The sequence below is a fragment of the Aplysia californica genome, unplaced genomic scaffold (assembly GCF_000002075.1).
Source record: "Aplysia californica isolate F4 #8 unplaced genomic scaffold, AplCal3.0 scaffold00369, whole genome shotgun sequence".
In the NCBI taxonomy this organism is placed as follows: Eukaryota; Metazoa; Mollusca; class Gastropoda; order Aplysiida; family Aplysiidae; genus Aplysia; species Aplysia californica.
Window position 1 is genome coordinate 424,029 of NW_004797639.1, and position 22,493 is coordinate 446,521.

At 38.9% G+C, this 22,493-nt stretch overlaps 1 protein-coding gene across 5 annotated transcripts in view; it reads left to right on the forward strand.

Annotated features, from left to right (window-relative positions):
• LOC101848130 (RILP-like protein 1) overlaps window positions 1-7,292 on the forward strand; it is a 40,811-nt gene extending 33,519 nt beyond the window's left edge. Inside the window, exon 9 of one of the 5 annotated variants that reach the window (XM_005103349.3) lies at window positions 1,211-7,292. In XM_005103349.3, the coding sequence (XP_005103406.1) occupies window positions 1,211-1,286 (76 nt within the window). In that variant the 3' untranslated portion in view covers window positions 1,287-7,292. The remainder of the gene's footprint in view (window positions 1-1,210) is intronic. The other 4 variants (XM_005103350.3, XM_013085376.2, XM_035971065.1 and 1 more) reach the window with 4 other exon arrangements.
• Window positions 7,293-22,493: the final 15,201 nt, after the last annotated feature.

The window sequence follows — 22,493 nt, forward strand, 5'->3', positions numbered from 1 at the left end:
CTGTTACCGTTGCTGAACTGAGTTAAGCTGACTACTGTAGGCAGGCATAATGACTTGAGCAGTTTGGTCAAATTTTGTTTTAAAACAAAAAGACTAGGGAGGAGACAACATCTGGTCTTTAACCTGGTCTTTAACCAACAAAACTGACTTTGCTCCGACGGTAGTCCACATCTCTGCTCCAAAATGCAGCAGTGCATTTGGGGGAAACTTAAGACTTAACATATGTTGAAGTAAAATGGTGCTACTTTACAAGTACACTAGGCTAGTAGTACAGTTTTTGAAAACTAGTGACAGGATGGACTGTTCAGCATCGTGTAGTGTGCCTTTATTTTCTTTCTTCACTTTTAGTCAAACAAATAAAACCGTATGGATGTTTTCCTTTGGTTTGTTATTTTTAAAAAAATTTTTTAAATTTTATTTCCAGTAGCAACTTTTGAGTTTTCAGTTTGAATGAGCACCGTAGGTATTGTAGTGTTTACTTTCGAGAGACTGTTTCTTTCTTTTGAGTTCATCTGTCAGCTTTTCGTTTTGTTTTCCTACGGTCTCCCCTCCCACAGCTTGAGTCTCCTCCTCACTTGGTGTGTTTGTGTGCTTGTTGTTGCTGCTGTTGAATATTAGTCCCGACTAGTTATCGCACTGAACAGGGGAAGTTTCTCTCGTTAATTAATAATCATTTTAGTTAAAATTATCACGTTTTTAAGTGAATCATTATGGTTAAATTTGATCTGCCTCTAAGATATATCAGAAATTTGAGAATGACGTAAAGTGAGACTTTTAAGTCTTCACTTCTTTTTTTTTCCTGGAAAGTAAATGAATGACCAATGCATGAACCTTGAGATGCTATAAATATTCACATATTTTATTTAGATAACTTTTATTTGCGTTGAAAATGTCTGTAGGCTTTTCTATGGGAGATTAAAGTGCTCAGGAGGAAGTCTTTGAATTATTGGAGACTGTCACTGAGCCGTCTTTAATAAAACTGTTGTTACTTGAAACTTTAGACAGTTGTGGAAAATAATATGGGTTGTTGTATCCCTGTCCAAAGGGACCCACTTCTTGTTCTGATTCCCCCTCCCACCCCCTCCCCCCACCCACCCCACTTTTTTTAGCCAAAGATGGCATGTACTAAATTTATGTAAGCATTACTTCATCTGTTTGACACAGAGGTTTTATAATTCATTTTTTTTTAAACCTTTTTTTCTATTTGCAGTTTTGGTTTTTTGTTTTCGGATGGCTCGCCTGGGGCGAGGAGTGGGCCGAGGAGGAGGAACACATTGAGGGACTAGCGGCGCGCTCTAGCACCGATCCACTTGCACATTCCCCAACATCTGACCATCAGTTCTATAGTTCTGCTACGGGTTTTCCAGTCAAAGACAATGAGGAAAGAAGTGCTGTCGTACACGCGGCGGAGAGTGGCGAGGAAACGGAGAGTGCCGATGAAAACTGTCGTTTGATGGACGATGCCGACGAGGGCTTTACAGACGTCGAAAGAGACGACGATGACGACGACGATAAAGATAGTGAACATCTTTCCCTGGCATATCGGTTTGATTCCGTGTACCCGGTGGCGTTGTGGGAGTCCGGGTTTTCATAGCACTAGCTTGAGATATCGTCAGGTGCATGCAATAAATACTAGTACATAAAGCAATCTTTAAAATGCTCATAGTTAGATTTATTTATTACTAAATTTCTTTTTTTGTTCTTGTCTTTCCCAGGACAAAAAAAATGGACAGATTGTTATAGAAGTTGACTCTGCCCTAACATTCAGAAACATTGTGTACGCTGAGATTTTTAAATGTCCAGTTTATTCAAAAAATTAATGAAAATGAGTACATTTATTGTATGCATGTGACGATATCCGAGTTACTTCAGAAAGGTGTGCAGAATGCGAGCTGAGGAGTCTACAACTACTTTCTTGTTTGATAAAGAAAAATTTGGATTGTCTTTCATTTGCTTAGATAACAAACTATAGCATGTGTATATATGTATATTCATATATCGGCTGCTTCCTGTAAGTCTCCACCATACTTCATCTTGAAAAGTGACGTATGGCGGAGTCGTATACGTAACGGTCAATATATATATGCCAGTACATACACAAAAACTCAGTCTACTTTTATACTCTTCCACCCTCTCCCCCTCACCCACTCCCCGCCACTCCGAAATTCCGTTCCTGTTTTCCATATTATTCACCTGTGTTCATCTAATATGTCTTTTGGTAGGGTGCCTCTAGTAGGTTCTACTCTTCTTCTTTCACTTTATTGCTTCTGTCTGTCTTTCTCTCTTTTTTTACTGACACGAAGTGGAAGTGGCCGACATGGATTCCTTTTAAAGAATGTTTTAGTATTGTAGTGACTAATGTCTGTTATGACATTTCTGCGCAATTTTCTAACAAGGCTATCTTAGTGTGCTTTGTTTCCATGCGTTTTTGGGGGAAACATTTTGCCTTTTTAAAAGAAACTCCTTGAAGACACACTCACTTTCTCTTTTTCGATACCCTGTAACGCATTTTCTTTGCCGTTTTTTACCAGGTCACCATTTTTTTCCTATTAATAGTACAAAGATCACACTTACAACACTCAAAAGTACAATTTCTCTATTTTTCTCTAATACCAATCATTCATATATTCACAATACCAGTCTTACTTTGATCAAGGCTGCAAGATCACTATAGTTGCCCTCAAAAGAAAAACTTTTTTGACAAGATGAGACTTTGGGGGGTTAGGTAGATCTACCAACCAATGGAACAGATTCATCATCATTATCATCTGAACTTTCTTCTTCTAACTTTAAATCTAACTCCTCATCACTGTCATCATCCATAAACAACTCCAAAGCTTCTTCAGTCTGCATCAAACTACGTCGCCTGGAGCTCACCATTTTGGATAGAAACTGACATTTTGTGTGAAACTATGGGCCGAAAACAAACACCATGCTAATTCGAAAGCAAATAAAAGGAATCTACCAAATTATAAGGATTTGGACGAGCTTTCCAATAATATAGGCGTTGTCCATCTTAGACCACTACTTTACCGAATATACATGTTTAAAGTCGACACGGCAACAGCGGTAGATTTTTTTCCACCGACGCGTCTTCAAAGAGTTGAAACTATAGGTGTCAATGTGTACGCTACTCATTTAATGAGTTTTTATTTTTATCTGAGGTTTCCCTGTTTTTGAAGGGTGGGACTGGGTGTGACTTTGGTAGCCAATGGTTTCCTCTTAACAAAAGGGTGTTCTGTTTTATTATATAAATCTTTTTAAATTGCTGTTGGCTGAGCTAATAATAACCTCAGAACAGTTTGGCCGCAACCTTTTCTGGGAAATTTCCAGTACTGCACTTGAAAGTATATTTTCCAAAACTGTTAAGAAATTTTTTAATGAATTTTGAGTGGCGTCATGGCTTGAATTTTGCTTTCAACCTAAGCAATGGCAATCGCATATTTCACTGTTGGGAAAATATATTTACTGGAGGAAAACGCTGCTCTTTCTGCTTCAATGACGAAAGTGATCTCATGTATTTAAAAACATTACTCCAAGGACGTATTGCATCATTTTTGTCGAGAGAAAAATGTATTATTTTGTCTGAGTTTATTTGACAATGTCATATTTCACTCAACGCTTAAAGTTTTGGAAAACGATTAATTCTTTGAGAGGGGGACTTCAAAAATGCTGGAAGAATATGTTCTGACCACGCATAATGCACTGTTTGGAGGAGGGGGAGGGGGGGGATGTTAAGGTGAGAGTCATCAAAGGTTCATCAAAATGCTGTGTCTACATCAAAAGTTTTTTTTTTTCTTCTCTTACTTTGTTGTTTATTCTTTTGTTCGCTGTTGATTTCTGAGGTGTGCGTTGAAATGTGAAATCTTTTCACCACTAGGAAGCATGGTAAAAATGAATGAGCCGCTCAAAAGCCCAGTCTAGAATTTTGTTCTCCAATGATATATCATATGGTTGATAAAAAGTTTTGACTCCAGTCCAAAGTGTTTGAGCAATGTTTTACTCAGCGTTCTGGCAGTGAAATCTTGGGACAAGGTGGTTCTCGTTTTTCCATCTTTCTGGTGGGGAAAAATGCACTTTAGGAAAGCTTTCTTTCTTAGAAATTGCTTGAATGTGTTGGAAAGGGGGTTTTTTCTTCAAGGGAACTAAACTAGCTCTTTGTGTGGGCTAAGCAAGGATTGTATATTCTGAGATGAGTTCCGTGTATTGTTTTTAGTGCTGAGAACTCTATTGGTTTGAAACTAAAGTTGTTTTCTTTTTCCATTGAAATTGCTTTGAATTTTGAAATGGATTGTTGGTTTTGGAATTTTCTTTTGTTTTACTGAATAATTGACGTACCAGTACTCAGCTGTTGTTTGTTGGAAGTGATGTAAATCTAAAGAACTTCAATTTAACCCTTCCAGCCCCAGCCATTTTTGTGCACTCCCTAACCCCAGTCCCAGCCAATGCAGCAGTATTTCAGAAAAAGAGGCATTCATTCTAAAATGTGATGTAGTATCTTTGTAATGTAGCTTTGATAATAACATATACCAGTTTTTAAAGGTAAATGAACAAGTAATAAGAAAATTAAAGTTTAATTAAGTTCGCTAATTTAGAAAAATGCACGAATTTGGTACCCCCCGAAACTGAGAATATACGCTCTTGGGACGGAGGGAGGTACAAGCGCTGCTGAAAATATACGCGCTTGGGGCTGGAAGGGTTAAAAAATAAAAACCCAATGGTTCTGTAGAAGAATTCAGGATTTGATACTAAGGTGTAACATCCTTTGGTAGACGCATTTCCCATCACTGTCGGGGTGTAATACAAGCTGTACTCATCCTAGAATGTCACGACTTTTGCTCCCTACGATAAATATGAGCTGACCTGTCCCCTATAATGCTTGACTGGCGGTAAGAATTGACACCGAAGGGATATAATAACCCAGATGGCTGCTGGATCGGAAAAGTAGAGTAGAAAGCAAGTGAAGTGGTTACAGAACTGACCAGATCACCCCCCCCCCCCAAGTCGAATGCTGCTGCACAGTTTGACTCTTGACCGGTCAAGTGGTTCTGGTCCCTCCTGTGTTTCTCCTCCTGTTCAGCTGAGAGGTATTATTTGCTTCACTAAAGCTTCCTTATTTTGTTGGTTATTCTACTACAACAACACTGCCGTAAGCTGACAAAATGCCTTTTTCTGCTTCTAAGCAGTTTCAACGAGAAGAAAGAGTTTTATTGTCAGTGTAGCCGTTTTAAAATACTGTGATTCCGAAATATGAATTTCTAATTTATTGAAAAACTAGTCAGTTTCACTTTAATTTGTTCCCACAAGTAGTAGTAGTAGGGTAACTGATCAGGCTTTCAGTTTAGCAAATAAACAATTTTTGGCGCCAAAATGTAAGAAGGCGTTTTGTTAGCTTACGACAGATCATTGTTTCAACGTGTTGTCATTTGTATGCTTTTGTTTTTAAAGTATGCAATGGTTTTTTGTTTTTTTTTGGTGTTTTTTTTGTCATCAAGTTTGTGCCACAAATGACGATAGGTATAGAGAGATGCTATGAGTTCTTGTGTCTGTTTGTTGTTGGGTGAAGCACTGACTGTTGTCTTAAACTTGTTCTTTTCTTTCGATCTGGTGTTGAGTTCTGAAGAACAGTGGTTTGAAAGCTTGTCTAACTGAATTTTTTTGTGAGTATGAATAGTCTTAAAATGCAGTTTTCTTTTCTCACAATGACGATATTATTGTACGAGGGAAATTTTCATCAGAACCAATAAGTTTTTTCGTGTCATCATCTCAGTTTGCTAATTAATGTCTTGGGTTTTTAATTAATGAAGAGACATAAAGAGTTGTGTGTGTGTCAAGACTCATTTTTTCGTTTGGAAGTGGAAGAGAATTTGTTTTAAAATAACTTGTTGCGTTTTTTTTCTTCTGTCTTTCGTGTGTTCTGAATTTGCATATTGTTCAAGAGCAATGGGAGGAATGCGCATATAATAAGAAAATATTTTAGGTGGTGGAGAGTCTTGCTCTATGTTCCTTTCCTGTGACAGTTCCTCCGCTGAAGGTTTTTGCTGAGGTACTTCTCAGTGGCAGGGTAGGCGAACTATTTAAGGTTTTTTTTTTCCTTTTTAATACCTGATCATGGGACGCAGAGCCATGGGAAATATGTTTGCTGTGTGGTGATTGAACATTTTATCCAGTCATTGAAAAGGTTCCCAAGTTGAGAGGCCATCAAAAGACTTTTGTCTTGATTTTTATTCAGTTTGGCTGACTGCTAGTCGTTCCATGTGCTATCATGGTTTTCTCTTTCCACCCCCCCCCCCACCCCCCACACCTCTTCTTACCTCTTCAAAACCAAGCAGTTGTCTTGAGTGCTTTATTTTAATTTTATTGCCGTTGACTTGATCTACTTCCTGAGTTGTCCTCCTGTGACGTGGGTTGTTTTTTTTCTTCTGATACTTTGGGTTTTTTTGTCACTGTTTATCTCTTGTTTCTTTTGTTTTTTTTTGGTTTTTTTGTGGGATGAAAGTGGCAGTGTTGAATGTAGTTTTTTGTACAGGGTTCTACTGCCTCGACTGACTGGGACAAATGTGTGACTTGCGTCTTGTGTGACCGGTGTTTGTGAAAGGAAACACAACTATGAGCACATCTTCAAAGCCTGACCCTGCGTTAGTTTGTATAGCAATTTCTGTCGTATTGTGATGACGTACTGAAATACTGTGCACAGAGCAATGGGAAGTGTATTCGTAAAGAGAATAAGGGTTTCTTTAAAGTCACAGTTAATTTTTATTTGCTGTTAACAGCATTTAGGACTACTGTGAAACATTGAAAAATATTGGAGATGGAGAATAAGCAGAGAAACACTTCTCTTAAGAGATGAGTTACTGATGTGCCTTCCAGCTGGCAGATGATATTTATAGTCAGGTACTTCTGGAACTGGGAAAGAAACCATGAATTTAGGTAATGTAGTTCTTTTGCGGAAGGCATTTCTTTTAGGGGGGGGGGGGAGATCTGTAGAAGTTACGCATGGTATGTTTTGAAGGTGTGCCCAAAAGCATCAATGTCTTCTTGTGTTGTTTGATGTGTTACCACCTCACTCATTGAGCAGACTATCGTTTGATTTTGCTATTTTTTTGTTTGTTTCTAACATGCACTGGCTGTGAAAACCTTTTCTTCAAATGCCGTAAAGTTTGTGCTATTGAGCGCACCTGTATAACTTAGCCACACACACTAAATTTTTAAAAAATCTGAATTTTTTCTCATGTAAGCCATGGTGGTTTATAAGCTGCCGCAGATAATACAACACGGATATGTCTCGAAAAGTACCCGTCCATCTTTAGGACCATGTTTCTTACACGTACGCTAAAGTGTGGGGTTGAAGAAAATATATCACCTTTTGAATTGTTTTAGGTGTATATAATTATATAATAAAAGCCGCACCGTTGTTACAGTTTAAGCTGCGGGGTTTAAAACTGAAGCAAAAAGTTGGGACTTACGGCCTGAACTTTACGGTAAATGAAATGTGATATTACATACCTGTGGCTTAATTTCTGATGCTCCTCTGTAGTTGTGCTGCTGAGTTAGGAGGGACTTCTTAATTTGAAATGTTTAAAGGGCATAAGTCGGGGAAATTAGCAATGTTCTGCCATAGTCAAGACTTTTCTTCTCTGTGTGGCATTGGTTTGGTTTTCGTTAGGTCAATTGCCACGCTATATTTCATTTCATTTGTTCCAAAGAGTGGAGGTGAAAAGGATCCTTTGTTTTCTGTTAACCACAATTTTTAAAGTTTGTATCTTGAAGGATTTTATTTATGGATTTTGAGAAATACCCAGATTCCTGTCATGTAGGACTGATTCAGTTATTGCTTCATCGCGACCTCAGTGCTTTCTTGTATCTTTATTTTTGACAACAGTGAAAACAGTTCATTACAAAGAGTGAACTTTAGAAGAAGTCACATCTTCAGTGTTAAGAAAAATGGAGATAGGACAAGAAAGCACTGAGGTCACGTGATGATGAAAGGATGTGCCAAACAAAAAAGATTTACCGTCGAAATTATTCAAGACAGCCACCCCTGATCGAGGAGAAAAGTGGTTGTCTGAGACAGGTTGTCTTCCTGAACCGTGTTACTATAATGTTTAGAAAACGCAACGTGGGAAGTGGTCATTCAGGCAGGTGGCTGTCGGGGCAAGTTCGACTGTACTTCTGAAACGCAATATTGTAATGTGTAGATCGGGTTTGATTTTTGTTTTGTGCAAATTTATATGACATCTAATTGGTAATTGTAAGCATTGGGATTACTTAACTAGTACAGCTTAAAATGGCTCCTGTAAAAATTGTTTTTAAAAATCATATCATTGATATATTTACATGTATACAGTATAAACCTAGAATTCTGAAGCGTGTTCTTTAAGAGCAAGTACATAATATGTATACTTCTAGTTGTAGTCTGTCTAGTCTTTGTGATCTTCAGTCTGAATATGAACTTCTGTAATCTCGTATAAACCTTTTTGAATTGGGTGTTCTCTTTCTGTACATTTTAAGGGAAGACAACTTGTATCAAGATTTTTAAAGACTTTATCAAATTTGTATTGTCACCAGTGTACAGTGGAGTCCGCTCAAACCGAACACTGTCAATCCGAAAACAGCGGTAAACCGAAATATTTTCGTCTCCGATTTTTTTCGTCACTGTTTCAGCAATCTCTCTCAACCAAAAACACGATTAATCAGAAGAGAATCCAACGGTTTCAGCAGACTCCACTGTATTTATTTATTTCCTCTGTTGTCCTTATTTTACCTCGTTGAGTTGTGTGTGGTTGATGGAGTGTGTAAGTGTAGGTTGTGTGCTTTTTTGATGAAGATGTGGATTGAGAGAGAGAGAGAGAGAGAGATAGAGAGAAAGAGAGAGAGCTGTTTCTGTCGTTATTTTCAAGGCTGGCCACTCTGAGTGTGCAATATATCCTACCAGCATTTTTATTTGAGTGGGGTTTATTATTGAAGTATTAAAGTTAGGGAGATACTTCAAAGGAGGGCTTTTTAATGCTTGTTGTGTTCTTGTTTTTAGATGAGTTTGTTCTTGGTTTTGTGGGTCTTACAATGTGAAGATGGAGGTGTGCATGAGTCATAAATTCTACTTTGTATTTTATTGTTGCCTTCCTTCTTTTCCCTGAGCACCGAAAATTGCATCATGTAGCACCTCATGTTTATTTCATGCTGAAATTGGGGTTTATGTGTTTATTTCATGCTGAAATTGGGGTTTATGTGTTTGTCATATTTTGCTAGTAGTATTCCACTTGACCAAAAGTTAATCATAGCAACGAAAAGTTACACAAGAAAATATGATATAGCTTTCTGTATTCTCATACGGTTGCAAGAATTCTAATCACATTTTATTTGTATTATTTGGAGGTGCCTGAAGAAATATTTTAATGTTACTAAATGAGCTCGGACTGCTTTCAGCATGCTCCTCTTGCGCTGCTGTATTAGTTAATGTTACTTCTCAGAATGTTTTGTTCAATTTCAAATTTGAGTCTGCAGTTTTCAATAAGACAGCTTGTTTTGTCATCTTTGTCAGCAAGCCGATGGCTGGATGAAAGACTCCAACCAACAACATTTTTCCAAATGATGTTTGTCCGAGTCTTGCATTCAGCTACGGAAGTAATAGTCTCTGACCGTGGACTATTTGTTTCTTCACCCACCTCAGCGTCAGAGCGATTGTTTTCTGGGTTGTTGGTGACATGAAATAGCATGTACCACATATGGGTTTTAGTGTAAGGTTAGCCAGTGTGATGTGCAGGGCCATCTTCAGAATGCCTCAGCCTAGACCCCCCGCCGCCACTCTTCTAACATATGTATTTGTGTTGTGCATATGTGAGGCATCGTGGTGGAATCAGGCTCTCGTCCAAATAATCAAAGTGAAGTAACTTGCATTTTTCCGCAGGTTTGTGAATCTTTATCAAATTTTTGTTTTTTGGCTCAACACCTTTCATGCCCAGAACTAATTTCTGTGTGAATTTTTCTGAAAAGCATTGAATAAAGGCACAAAAATGTAAATTTTCAGTAACCACGGACTCTTAAGCTTAGGAAATAACTAATCTTTGCGGCCTTTTTCTCACTTATTTTACCTCTGACAACAGGTGACCCCCACCTCCTTCTTTCGCAAATATCTCGACTTGCATTCAAGATAAATGGATACTTTTTTCATCCAAATAAAAACAAGTGAATAAGCTTTAAGATGATACTAATAACTCTACAGGCCCAAAATTTGGCGAGAGCCTGATTCCACCACGCTGCCTCACATATATTCTAACGTACACGCACACGTATCGTCTGTTCAGTGTTAGACTTGGCTGTAAGCTGTTTTGAAAAGTGACATATAGCGGAGTCTTGCACTGAACAGGTGGTATGTATTCTAATGTACATGCACGTACATATGTTCTGCAATTACCTCACTCTGATGGGAATTACATATCTTTTGAAAGAATTCTCTAATGCTGAGCTAGTCGCTACCGTAAAATTACAAAAGTTTTGACTGACATTTTTGTCCCTTTTGAGTTACTTAGTAGACCGTGAGGTCAAAAGCCTAATGTTCTGTCTGCTCTATCAAAATTGTAAGATTATTCGGAGTCGTTATCAAGATATTTAAAGAACTGCATTCCAAAAGGCTTGACCATGTTGTGAAACTTAGTTTTTTTAAACGCCAAATTCCTTAAAACTAGGTACAGAGCAGATAGAAGTGTTTAATTCTGGGGTAGCGTGGTGTGGCAGTGGTTCAAGACAGCTCTTGTGGCTGTGGTTCAAGACAGCTCTTGTGCCAGTGGTTCAAGACAGCTCTTGTGCTAGTGGTTCAAGACAGCTCTTGTGGCAGTGGTTCAAGACAGCTCTTGTGGCAGTGGTTCAAGACAGCTCTTGTGGCATTACCCGTTTTTGTCCAAGCTGTTGGAAGTCAGGAATGATGAGGTGTCGAGGGGTTCATTCATAAGATCAGGGTTCGAAGACTTTTAATGCACACATTGATATATTATATAGACTTCTGTGTTAATGAACTGTTTATATTCCTGAGCCTTATGGACAAATATTTGGAAGAGATTATGTGAGGAATGTGTTTGGGTCTCCTTGAGTTGTGTGGTGATTCAGTAAATTAAACTACAACTTTTACGTCAATTCTTGTCTTGTGTTTGGTCATGGAATGTATCTGTATACTTTTTTTGGTTTTTGTATTGCCCGAATAATAAGAAAAAAATGAATAAATTCTGTAAAGCAATTCATTCTTTGGTTTGGTTTTTATCAATCTCGGCGTTTTTACCTGTTGCCCAATTTCATTTCAAAATCCTTGAAGAGCAAGCAAAAATCCGGTGGAGCATTTACTGCTGCATTCCTTCTTCAAAGTTGCTCATGTGGATGACGAATCATAGCTGGATTGTTTTATGTAGGTGTTTTTTGGCCCTCACTGACACTAGATACTTTTAGTCTACGTGTCCACTGAGGCGGACACAGCCCGAGTTTTTAGCGGGAGGAAGAAAATCGGTCGGGCAGTTTCCGTCTTGTACGGTATGTCAACACAGACTGGAAAAGACACGTCTAGTCTGTTGGCCTATTTATTCTCCGGATGTTGTACGCTAGACCGCAGTCGTGGCGGGCTGTGTTCTCGGTATAGGGCTATAAATACATGTAGTCGAGGTCAATAAACCCAAGCCGGGAATAAGAAATGAATGGGATTTTAAAGGAAAATTGGTAAAATTGTTAATATGCATTTAAACCAGGTGGTTTGCGCATAAGACTTAGCTAATTTTGAGGCACTGATTACGATTATGACCTTAGGATCTTAATTCTTAATCCGAACTCTTACCTGAAATAATGTCATTTAGAATCTAGACTTGGCCCCGTGCACACTAGGAAAATTTCCACTCATCACACAGCTGTGAAGTACGATACCACTAGGTGGTGAAGGGAGACGAATAAGCGACACTTGCGTCATTTGCATACTGGAAATTATGGAATGGGTGGAAATAGTTCGTGTGTGCATTGAGGTCTTAGGAAGACACCAGAACATGATAGAAAGATCTATATAAATTCAACACCAGTGAGAGCCCTGGTTTCTTCTTGCTTTTCATCAGAAAGCAAGCAACGTAAGCCCAACAGTAACCAACAGCATTCATAGGAAAATCTTTTTATTCCACAACCTATTTAAACAATATATAACAACAATACTGACATTTGTGGATACCCCAAAAGTTCAAAAACAAGCAAAAAACAAAAACAAAAAAAAACAAAACGTGAGTATTTGCTGCTTCAAAATGTTAATACCTTACAACACATCACTCATCATAACTTACAAAATCTCTCAGCTGGCCTTGCATGCACAAAGGGGAGTCACTTTGAAGCACACACGCCTCACATGCTTCCTCTTCAATTCTGACTTCATTTTTATAAAATACAGTACATACAGTTTTTTTGTTGTTTTTGTTTTTTGGCAAGTGTTTTACGGCGCTTGCAACAGCATGGTCATTTATAAGCGCAGAAGACACGTTAAACATTTTCAGTACGTAGGAAATTTTGAATTTAGCCTGCGTGGCGGCCGAAGCCTACTTTTTACTTTGAGTTTTAGTAAGGTTTTTCGGCACACGCCCTCCTTTAGGAATGGCCCAAAGACAACTTTAGACAGTAGCACTGCCCTGGTGGGAAAGCCTACTCTGACTGATTTTAGACCACTAAGGGATCTTTAACGTGCGCAACTTGCACACGGGACCTCCGAGATTTTTCGCCCTTGTTCGAGAAGGCTAGGTGTAGATCTTTCCTTCCAGAAGATCAGGGGTGTGGCAGAAAGACAGCAGTAAGAAGGAGCTGATGAGTTTAGTTTAGTTAGTTTTAGTAGAGGTTTTATGGCGCTTGCAACTGCATAAGGTCATATGAGCGCCAAGGGGCGGATGTCAACAGAGAAGTCTTTACAGGGAATCAGACTTACTCTGCTCACCTCTCTAGCTTCAACAGCACAAAGTCTGCTTCGACTATCAAGGCACCCTGGAAATAGCGGGTCATAAGAGTGTGTCAAACATACAAAAGCAGTAGAGGAAAAATGACAATAGTAAGGATTAGGAAAGAAAAAGCAGCAGTTCCCTGTTGTATATCAGGCACAGTTACGAGCGTGACGATGAATCAACACATTTACAATTCTACTGTGCATGAACGAGAAATGTCCCCCTTTGGGAATGGTCTAAAGACGCTTCAGTCAGTGGCATCACCACTGAGTAACAGTAGAAAGGCTGCAGAAAGAGTCACAGGTTCAGAGGAGGGGACAAGTAGGTGAGGGGGTGGGGGCAGAAAGTGGAGACGAAAGCAGACGACAGAAAATTGCTAGGGAGCAGGAAAGGAGGTGAAAGGAGACAATTTTAGAGAGGAAAATTTTTCCGTCACTACCTGGATTCACCAGTTCCTATTTCCCCTCAAAATATTATTCAAACCTAAAAAAGAACCCACAAAAAAAGCTACATTAATCTGCTCATCTGTAAAGAAAGCAATAACAAAAGCAACATGTTCTCTTTATAGACTAAGAGCAGAAATGAAGTTTCAAGTTGAAAAGATGTGAATAGTATCTTAAGACCACTCAAAATCAAACATAAACTGAAGCTCTTGTTTCACTTTTTAAATATAGTGCAGTTTGGCTTGAACTTGCATAGAGAGATTTTAAAAAAACTAACAAACAAACAAACAAAACAAAAATTTATATGAAATAAGACTGAAGGAAACATCTAAACATGTTCGTTTTTCTTTTAAATGTAGGTGTTTTTTTAATCGTGTGTGCTTCTGATCGTGCCTGTAAAGATCAAGCTGGGCTGAGAGGAGTACAACATCCCAGCAGAAAGATATTCCTAAACATGTGAAACTTCAAAAACCAGAAAGCTCAAAATAATGCCAACTCATAGATTCATACAAATACAAGCCCGGGAAGGAATATTATTATGCACATTCAAAATAAACACACTTGGTAAACATCGGGGAAAATATGACTATTACTATATTTATAACAATGTGATGCAGTTTTTTTTTACAACATGACTAAGAAAAGTACAACAAAACAAAACAAAATCCAAATTTTTCACTTTCTTTCTCAGTTACTTAACTTAAGTATGTTACAACATGCTTTTCTTACTATCATGGTGTCCTTCAGACTGAATATCTTAACCTACAGAAGCATGTCATGTAGAGACCACAAACCCTGATGTTTTTGGTAAGTTTTACAGCACTTGCAACACATTTCGGTCATATAACTGCCCAAGATTAGGTGTTACAAAAGAGTAGCAAACACAAAAACAGGAGGAGAGATAAAGACCAGGACCATAGACGTTTAATAGGACAAACAAGATGTTTGGTAGGAAAGAGGGAGCAGACCACATCAGAATGTTTAATAGGACAAACAAGATGTTTGGTAGGAAAGAGGGAGCAGACCACATCAGAATGTTTCATAGAAGAAACAAGATGTTTGGTAGGAAAGAGGGAGCAGACCACATCAGAATGTTTCATAGAAGAAACAAGATGTTTGGTAGGAAAGAGGGAGCAGACCACATCAGAATGTTTAATAGGACAAACAAGATGTTTGGTAGGAAAGAGGGAGCAGACCACATCAGAATGTTTCATAGAAGAAACAAGATGTTTGGTAGGAAAGAGGGAGCAGACCACATCAGAGCACCCTGATAAACTACCTGGAACATAACGGCCCATGGAAGCATTGTATTGTCTTAAGTGCCAAACGTCAACAAAATGGATTTTGAACAGGGCTGAATAGAGGACAAGGTCAGCTTTCATAGAAAATTTGTCTGATTTCCACACAGTCGATATTTTTTTAGAGATTTTAAAGAATAACATTCTGCCTTAATTGCGAAAAGTGTGGATCACACATTTTCAATCGCGATTTTCTCAAAGCAAGGGTTACGGCACTTAAGACAATATTCTTTTCATGGGTTGAAAACAGGGTGTGTGTAGTAACAGTAACAGGTGCCTGCACAACATACTCCATTGTCCTTCCACCACCAATGATAGAAATAGAAATCTCAGACATGGGACAATACGGCAACCAACAGGAGCGGGGATCAGAAAGAGACTAGGGAAATAGAACTAACAAGCACTCTAAAGATTTAGTAATTAAATTCCTACATGTGGTTGAAAGATGCTTCTGATGTGATACATACATTTTGTAAGCTTAACTTTTCTTTTCATATTGAATTTTAATGAGAGTAATATATAATTAAAATTGTTATGTATACCTGCATGTGTTTTTTACGGTCCTGTACAGCCAAGAAAAACTTTCCTCTGGGATAATAAAGTATTATCTTATCTCATCTCTTGAAGCACCCCAAAAATGTCGCAAATAGATCCCAAAAATGTCACACCCACAGAAAACAGGTAAGATCCAAGAAATGAATGCCCCTAGAGCCAAAACCACTGCCACAAGAACTAGCATTGTTTAGGTTCTCTGCCCTAGGTTTCAACACCGACTCAAGCAGACTTGGACTGACATGAGCCGAGGTGGAGAAAAAGGTACAGGACTGAGATGTCTTAGAGAGATTTCTTTTGTACACTATGTAGGTTCCTTTGGGCCTCACGTAGGCTAGTGGTGATGATGGTGATGAAAGACAGACAGGACCAGAACTTGGCCATTGAGAATGTATTTGAAGAGAAAACATGATGGATGAGTGCTTGAAAGATCTTCAACGTTGACTTTCCACCAAGCATGATTTTCTGATCTGATCATTTTCTTGGTTGTTGTAGTCCTCCAACTCCAACTGTACTAGGAACCCATCTTCAAGTCAGTTTCCTTTTTGTCTCCCCTCTTCCTTGAGAAGTAACTCACACTCAGTGTCCCCACCTCAGAAACCAAGATTAAGTCAGCGTTCCAATTTGAGATACCAAGCAAGAGTTCTTAACTCAATGTTCTCACCTGGAAAAAAAGTCGATGTTATGCTAAAAAGAACCATACAGCCAAAGGCAAGAAAGCCCTATGTTGTTATCTTTTACAAAACGATTCTCCTTCAAAAAGCTGAACTGATGAGGTGCGGCTCTGTCTGCCAACATTGTTAATTTCTCACAGAGCTCACACACTTGACGTTACAGCCTCCCAAATTTGCACACAACAGTATGTGCACAGATGATACAATAAAAGAGTACGCTTCATCCAGCCTGCATCAAACACAAGTCTATTTTTGGCAGTGAGAGGTCAGGTCATCAGCAAAGCCCAGACTGTTGTAAAACAAGAAAAGCCAGAGAAATTTTTTCCTGTTCCTTCATCAACCATGAGTTTTTTTTTGCAGGACCAGCTTCAAGGGGAAAAGCCTGGAATTGAACCTGAGTGGCCTAAAGTTGGGACATTCTCCCCCTTCCTTGTTGCTACACAAATGGATTTCCTTGTTGCTACACAAATGGATTTCCTTGTTGCTACAGAAATGGATTTCCTTGTTGCTACAGAAATGGATTTCCTTGTTGCTACACAAATGGATTTCCTTGTTGCTACAGAAATGGATTTCCTTGTTGCTACAGAAATGGATTTCCTTGAATAGTATATAATACTCCATGCACATGTCCTCTATTCACTTACAGGGGAAAAACAATTGCCCGTTTTGGTTTTTTTTAAAGCAAGAAGATTGAAGGATTCTCCATGACTATAAAACGTATTCAAGATGTATACACACACACATGCAATTCATATCTCAATAAAAAGAGAATGCTTGCTGTTCAAACATCAACATATCTTTTATTCAGAAATGGGACCACACTCTAACTGTATTCATCATCAGGACATTCCACAAATCCACACACTTTGAGCCATTAAGTTCCCTGCCATATAAGAAATCAAGTTGTTGGAATCAAACAAACTCCAATGAACACAAAAATCTCAGTCACAATACTCAATCATGACGTCACACACTACAGCATGACACACCCCACAATGAGCAACACACGCACAAAGATAAACTGTGAATGAATACAAAGAAATACAACAACCTAAGCGTGTGCGCGAACGTGTGTGTGTGTGTGTGTGTGAGTGTGTATGTATGTATGCGTGTGTCCATACAACACACAACCACTGCTGCAACCCTAAAAATCTGAACATGCATGTCAAAGGCATATTATTTCCAGCAGGCAACATAAAACACACCCCAAATGATAAGGCGTTATGGATGATAAGGCGCAAATATCATAAATAAATCGTCTAGTGTTGATGACATTGTACCGAGTATCAAAAATACAACATCCTCATTCTCGGTTTGATGAGGTGCATTTTCCAATCTTGTCAAATTTCTTTCTGTCTTGTTTTTTTTAAAATCGGGACTGGACGGCAATACGTTGCAAAATTAGTTCTAACCAATCATCACATAACCTTGTCTGCCTTTCTCTTGGCTCTTGAGAAAATGGCAAGCCCTGAAGCACTCGTCAAGAAAGCAAGGAACATTTTAAAAATTCTATTATGTCTAAACTAAACAAAGGGAACCAACACACCCATACACACTAAGGAACTGTACATCTATTTTCAGACCTATCACCCTTTCTACCATCTGGACAGGAACAACGCTAAAAAAAAACACAAAAAAAAAGCCCCCAAACTCTTAACTATTACAGCAAGAACAGAGCAACCACAATGTGAAGCTAAAATAGTCGGGGGGAGGAGAAAATTTCAGAAAGTGATCCCAAACTCAGAAAAAAAAGTTCAGAGAATGTTCGTCTCTGTAACAAAGTCATCTGCAAAGGTGCAGACAAACAGCACTCTTCACACCTTTCACACGAGTAAAATTGTTGACCATAGTCCACACCACAACTCACAAGCCGGGTGCTATCTTGAGATGGCCCTACTCCTAACGTTTGGGAGTTTCTGTCGCAGCTCGCCACCTCAGAATTACAATCTTATCTGACATCTTAGGCCGTTTTGAGTTACTAAGTTTAGTTTAGTTTTAGTTGAGGTTATATGGCGCTCGCAACTGCATAAGGTCACTAAGACAGTTAGGACAGAAACCAAAGGCTCTATCAGTTCTATAAAAATTGTGAGAATATTTAGAGTCATTCTCAAGACATTTACAGAATTGCATTTGAAAAAGCGTGACATATTGTGAAACTTTTTAATTTTGACGTAAAATTTCTCAAAACTAGGTTTTGAGCCGATAGATCTTTGTAATTCTGAGGTGCCGAGCTGTCAAGACGGTAGCAAAATCTTCCCCCTTGAGCCCCAAGATATTATGGTTATTTGTGTACGGTCCACAGACTTTTCAGTTCCATTTTGTACTGCCTCCTAATATTTGCAACTGAAATCCAGCGCTTTCAAAGTGACGTAAATCACAACCAGAGAGATAAGGTCATATGAGCGCGCGGGACACACCTAATATTTTCAGTAGGTAGGAAATTTTTGAATTTTGCCCGGGTGGCGGCCGAAGCCTACTCTTATCCATTTTAGACCACCAAGGGATCTTTAACGTGCGCAACTTGCACACAGGCCCTCCGAGATTTTTCGCCCTTGTCCGAGAAGGCTAGGTGTAGATCTTTCCTACCAGAAGATCACGGGTGTGGCAGAAAGACATCAGTAAGGAAGAGCCAAGGAGTAGCAGAAGAAAGAGTCAGGAGCCCAGAGGAGGGGGCAAATGAGGTGAGGGGGTGGGGGCAGAAAGTGGAAATGAAAGCAGACAACAGAACATTGCTAGAGAGCAGGAAGGAAGGTGAAAGGAGACAATTTTAGAGAAGAAAATTTTTCGGTCGCTACCCAGATTCGAACCCGGGACCTTTGAATGAGAGGCCAACACCTTAACCTCTAGGCCACGAGAGCCCCCCCACAACAAGATAGCCCCAAGCTTGCAAATTGCGCACACTCTTTCTCTGTCTGTCCCACATGTGCAATATTCAATTCCTTCAGCTCATTTCTACTAGTGTCAACAACATAATCAAAATCCCTCTCACACACATGATTAAAATTCATAACAACACAATCGGCCCCTAATATTCATCACTTCAGTCCCCAAAAAAAAATAGACGAATTAACAAAAAACAACACATACATCATCAATATAATCATAGGCTGCATTCTCAAAACATACAACTGTTCACATTATCATACAGGAAACACAAAGACCATACTCATAATCATATACAAGCTTCACCCATGAAATACATACACACGCAAACATGGTCTACAATTTATGTAGATAGCTGTCAATTTATACGCAATCCAGCTGAGAGCAAGATCCATCGTCATTTCAACTTATCACTCATCCCAGACTGCAGATCCTTTCTCCTTCACAACATGGAATTCTATCTCTGCTACGCATACACACAAGTCTGACCTCTGAAAAAAACATAAATCGACTCTCTCTATGTACTCTCCAATTCAAATGTTCAACTCGGTCATTGACCTCATGCTAAAGTTGTTTCACAACACACTCTCTCTCTCTATTAAACCCTGAATACACTCAACCAAGCCGGTGGTCCCTAGTGGATTTCACATGTCGTTTGTGGTCACAAGCAAAAGAATACAATACAGGGTCACAAGTCAGTTTGAAAGACTAGAAAAAAGAAAACAAAACAAAACAACAAGACAACAACGAGAAGAATGGAGTGCAGGAATGGGCGTGAGAAACAACAAAATGAGCTTCCATTTTTCTTCCGTCATAATTTACACATTGCACCAATTCTGATCCAGCAATGCTATGTACACTTACCAAAACTGGTATGTATATATATCTATTTATATATGATCTCCGTAACAGTCATCTTTGGAAGGACACGAGGGCCCCTTTGTTGCTAGAGGCCACCGCTCACGTTATGTCACAGCTGTATGTACACGATACATAGTTCAGTTTTATGTACACAAAATAAGGAGCATTTTACAATTTTACAGGACCAAGTGAGTTGGTACATCCTAGAGTGATAAAAATGTACAAGACAGGAACCAAGTTTACCCCCCCCCAACCGGGCACCGGGGGGGGAGGAAGAAATCATTTTCAGGCAAAAGTAAAAGCCCCCCCAACACAACTCAAAACTTGGTCACAAACTCTCCTTCTAATACTCTCAACTCAAAAGCATGATCAGCTGCACAGTAGATTTGCTCTGAAGATCAAGTTCTTTACAAGTGCCCATTTTCAGGGAGTCACCTCAGTCAGTACCCACACAATTCTTCTCAACTAAATCGTTCTTTGGAGAGAACAATAAAATGTAAAATAATAACGTCTGACAATGACCTATATGCATCTGCAGAGGAGAATATTTCTTAAGTGAAACTGAAGAAATAAAGGTTAAGATAACAGCCTGTGGCTTTTGCAATGGTCAATGAGACCAATTCTGGCAGGTAAGTTTAAGTTTCAGTAGAGGTTTTATGGTGCTCGCAACTGCATAGGGTCATATGAGCGCCAGTAGATTAGAGGTGTTACAAGGGAGTAACAAACATAAAAAAGAACAAAGGGAGATAAGGACGATAGATGCTTGATAGGAAAGAAGGAGCAAACCACACCAGAGCACCCACCAACCAACCACATTCTGGCAGGTAAACATTTTGGCAAGAAGCAACAGAGCAAATCTAAAAGATATCCCAACTCACACAACCCTTCCTGATACTGTACAGCTCCTAACCAGAGGAACTAGATCATCAAACAACCAAAGGGAAAAAAAATCTCAAATTAAACAACACGCTTTAGCAAGGGTCACCACAACTTTTGTTCAAAGTGGGCTGGATAGCTGAGACAATGCCGTGTACAGGCCCAATAGCTATTTTGTTCACAAAGGTCCAGGACAAAACGAAAAGATCTCCAGAAAAAGCAGTTACCGAAACATTCTTTTAAAACAACGAATAAATTCGCCAATATGACACACCGCCTATTTCCCAATTCAAAAATAGTAACAACAGATGTTGACAAAAGCCAAACACAAAGTCTGTTCGTGGAGCCACGGATGAGACAAAGAAAACATTTGTCATTTTCACCTTTTTGCCTAGCCAAGATTTCCATTCCGAAAAGTTTTATTCCCCCTACAGTAATGAGGAGACACTTTGCATTCAACCCAAGAAATATTTATGTGATCATCAAATTAACAGCTTGGGGCTAGCACATCCCCACATCTGATTACTCAAGGCTTCATTCCAGCAATATATATATATGTATATGAGAAAAGCAGTGCTTTGTAAAAGTCAATTTTCCTAAATACAAAGTTGCAGTTGCTTCACCGCCTACCTTCATATTGCTTACTTCAAGTCATCAAGTACACCCTCCAACTTGACTGACGAGACTCTTCGAATTTGAACCAAAAAATAAAAATAAATGCCATACATCAACAAACAACGAAAGATTCAAATTCAAACCGGTTCTTAAATGCAATGATAGATTAAAACAAGGAACATAATAACCAAAAACAATTTTCTCAGAAACACACTTACACATAGCAACCCCCCCCCCCCCATGGGAAAACACGGAATTGAGAAAAAAAAAAAACAAGACAAGTGTTTGATGTGCAAGTATAACCAGTTTCAAAAGATGTACGTAGTGTTCTGTACATCCGAGGCAGCACAAAGATGGGACTTGATAAGGCACAGTATCTTTGGATGTACACTAGTGCATGAAAAAACGAGAGAAAATATTTATGGACTGTACATGAGTGAGGGTCGAGTTAGCATCAGTTTTTCCATCTCTCTCTCTCTCACACACAAAAAGGGTGAAGATTTATGTACAAAATGGCAACGTGGAAATGGGGGGGGAGAAATTCCTGTCTGCAAGGACTACACCATGTCTGTACACAAAATGGCAACGCAGAAACAAAAGGGAAACTTAAGATTATTACATCATGAAAACTTTTCCTTTGTCAGATGTTCAAACTAAAGTTAAAAATAAAAAAATCAAAACAAATATAGGGGAAAGACCACACTATCTTTTTCACACAACGCAGAGACGAACATTTTAAATTTTCAAACTGTGCCTTTTCCCCCCTCTTGTTTATTCCACCTAGGGACAAGAAGGAGGATGTGCCACCTTGAGGCTCCAAGGAAACAGTAGCAAATAGTGACAAAAACTGCTTCTCCTACAAAAATCTAATACTCTATATCACCCCGCAGGCCAGTATGGTGGAAATTAAAAGTGTGAAAGCAAGTTGTTGCCAACTGACTAATCAATCTACTTCCAATGAATACTTGTCTTATGCACAAAACAAAATCATAATTCCTCACTGATCAACCAGTTTGGGGATTAAGAAATTGGCACTTAGTTAGGGATCCACCCCCTCCCCTAATGGCGGCTGGTTTAATTAAGCTTGGCGGCTGGTTAAATTAAGCTCTGCTGTACATCTCAAGCTCAAATAACGGCCAAAACAGCTGTCAGCCTAAACTGTTTAGAACCTGATGCAAAAACAACTGTTGATCTCGATATCATCTCTGACCGATTGTCCATGGCAGCTGCACACTCAACAAGAAAATACTAGCACATCAAACTAATGAAACCATCGTCTAATTCATTTCCTATCAGTCAACATTTTTTCGCAGAAGTACCACACAATCCAATATATAAATGCACAAA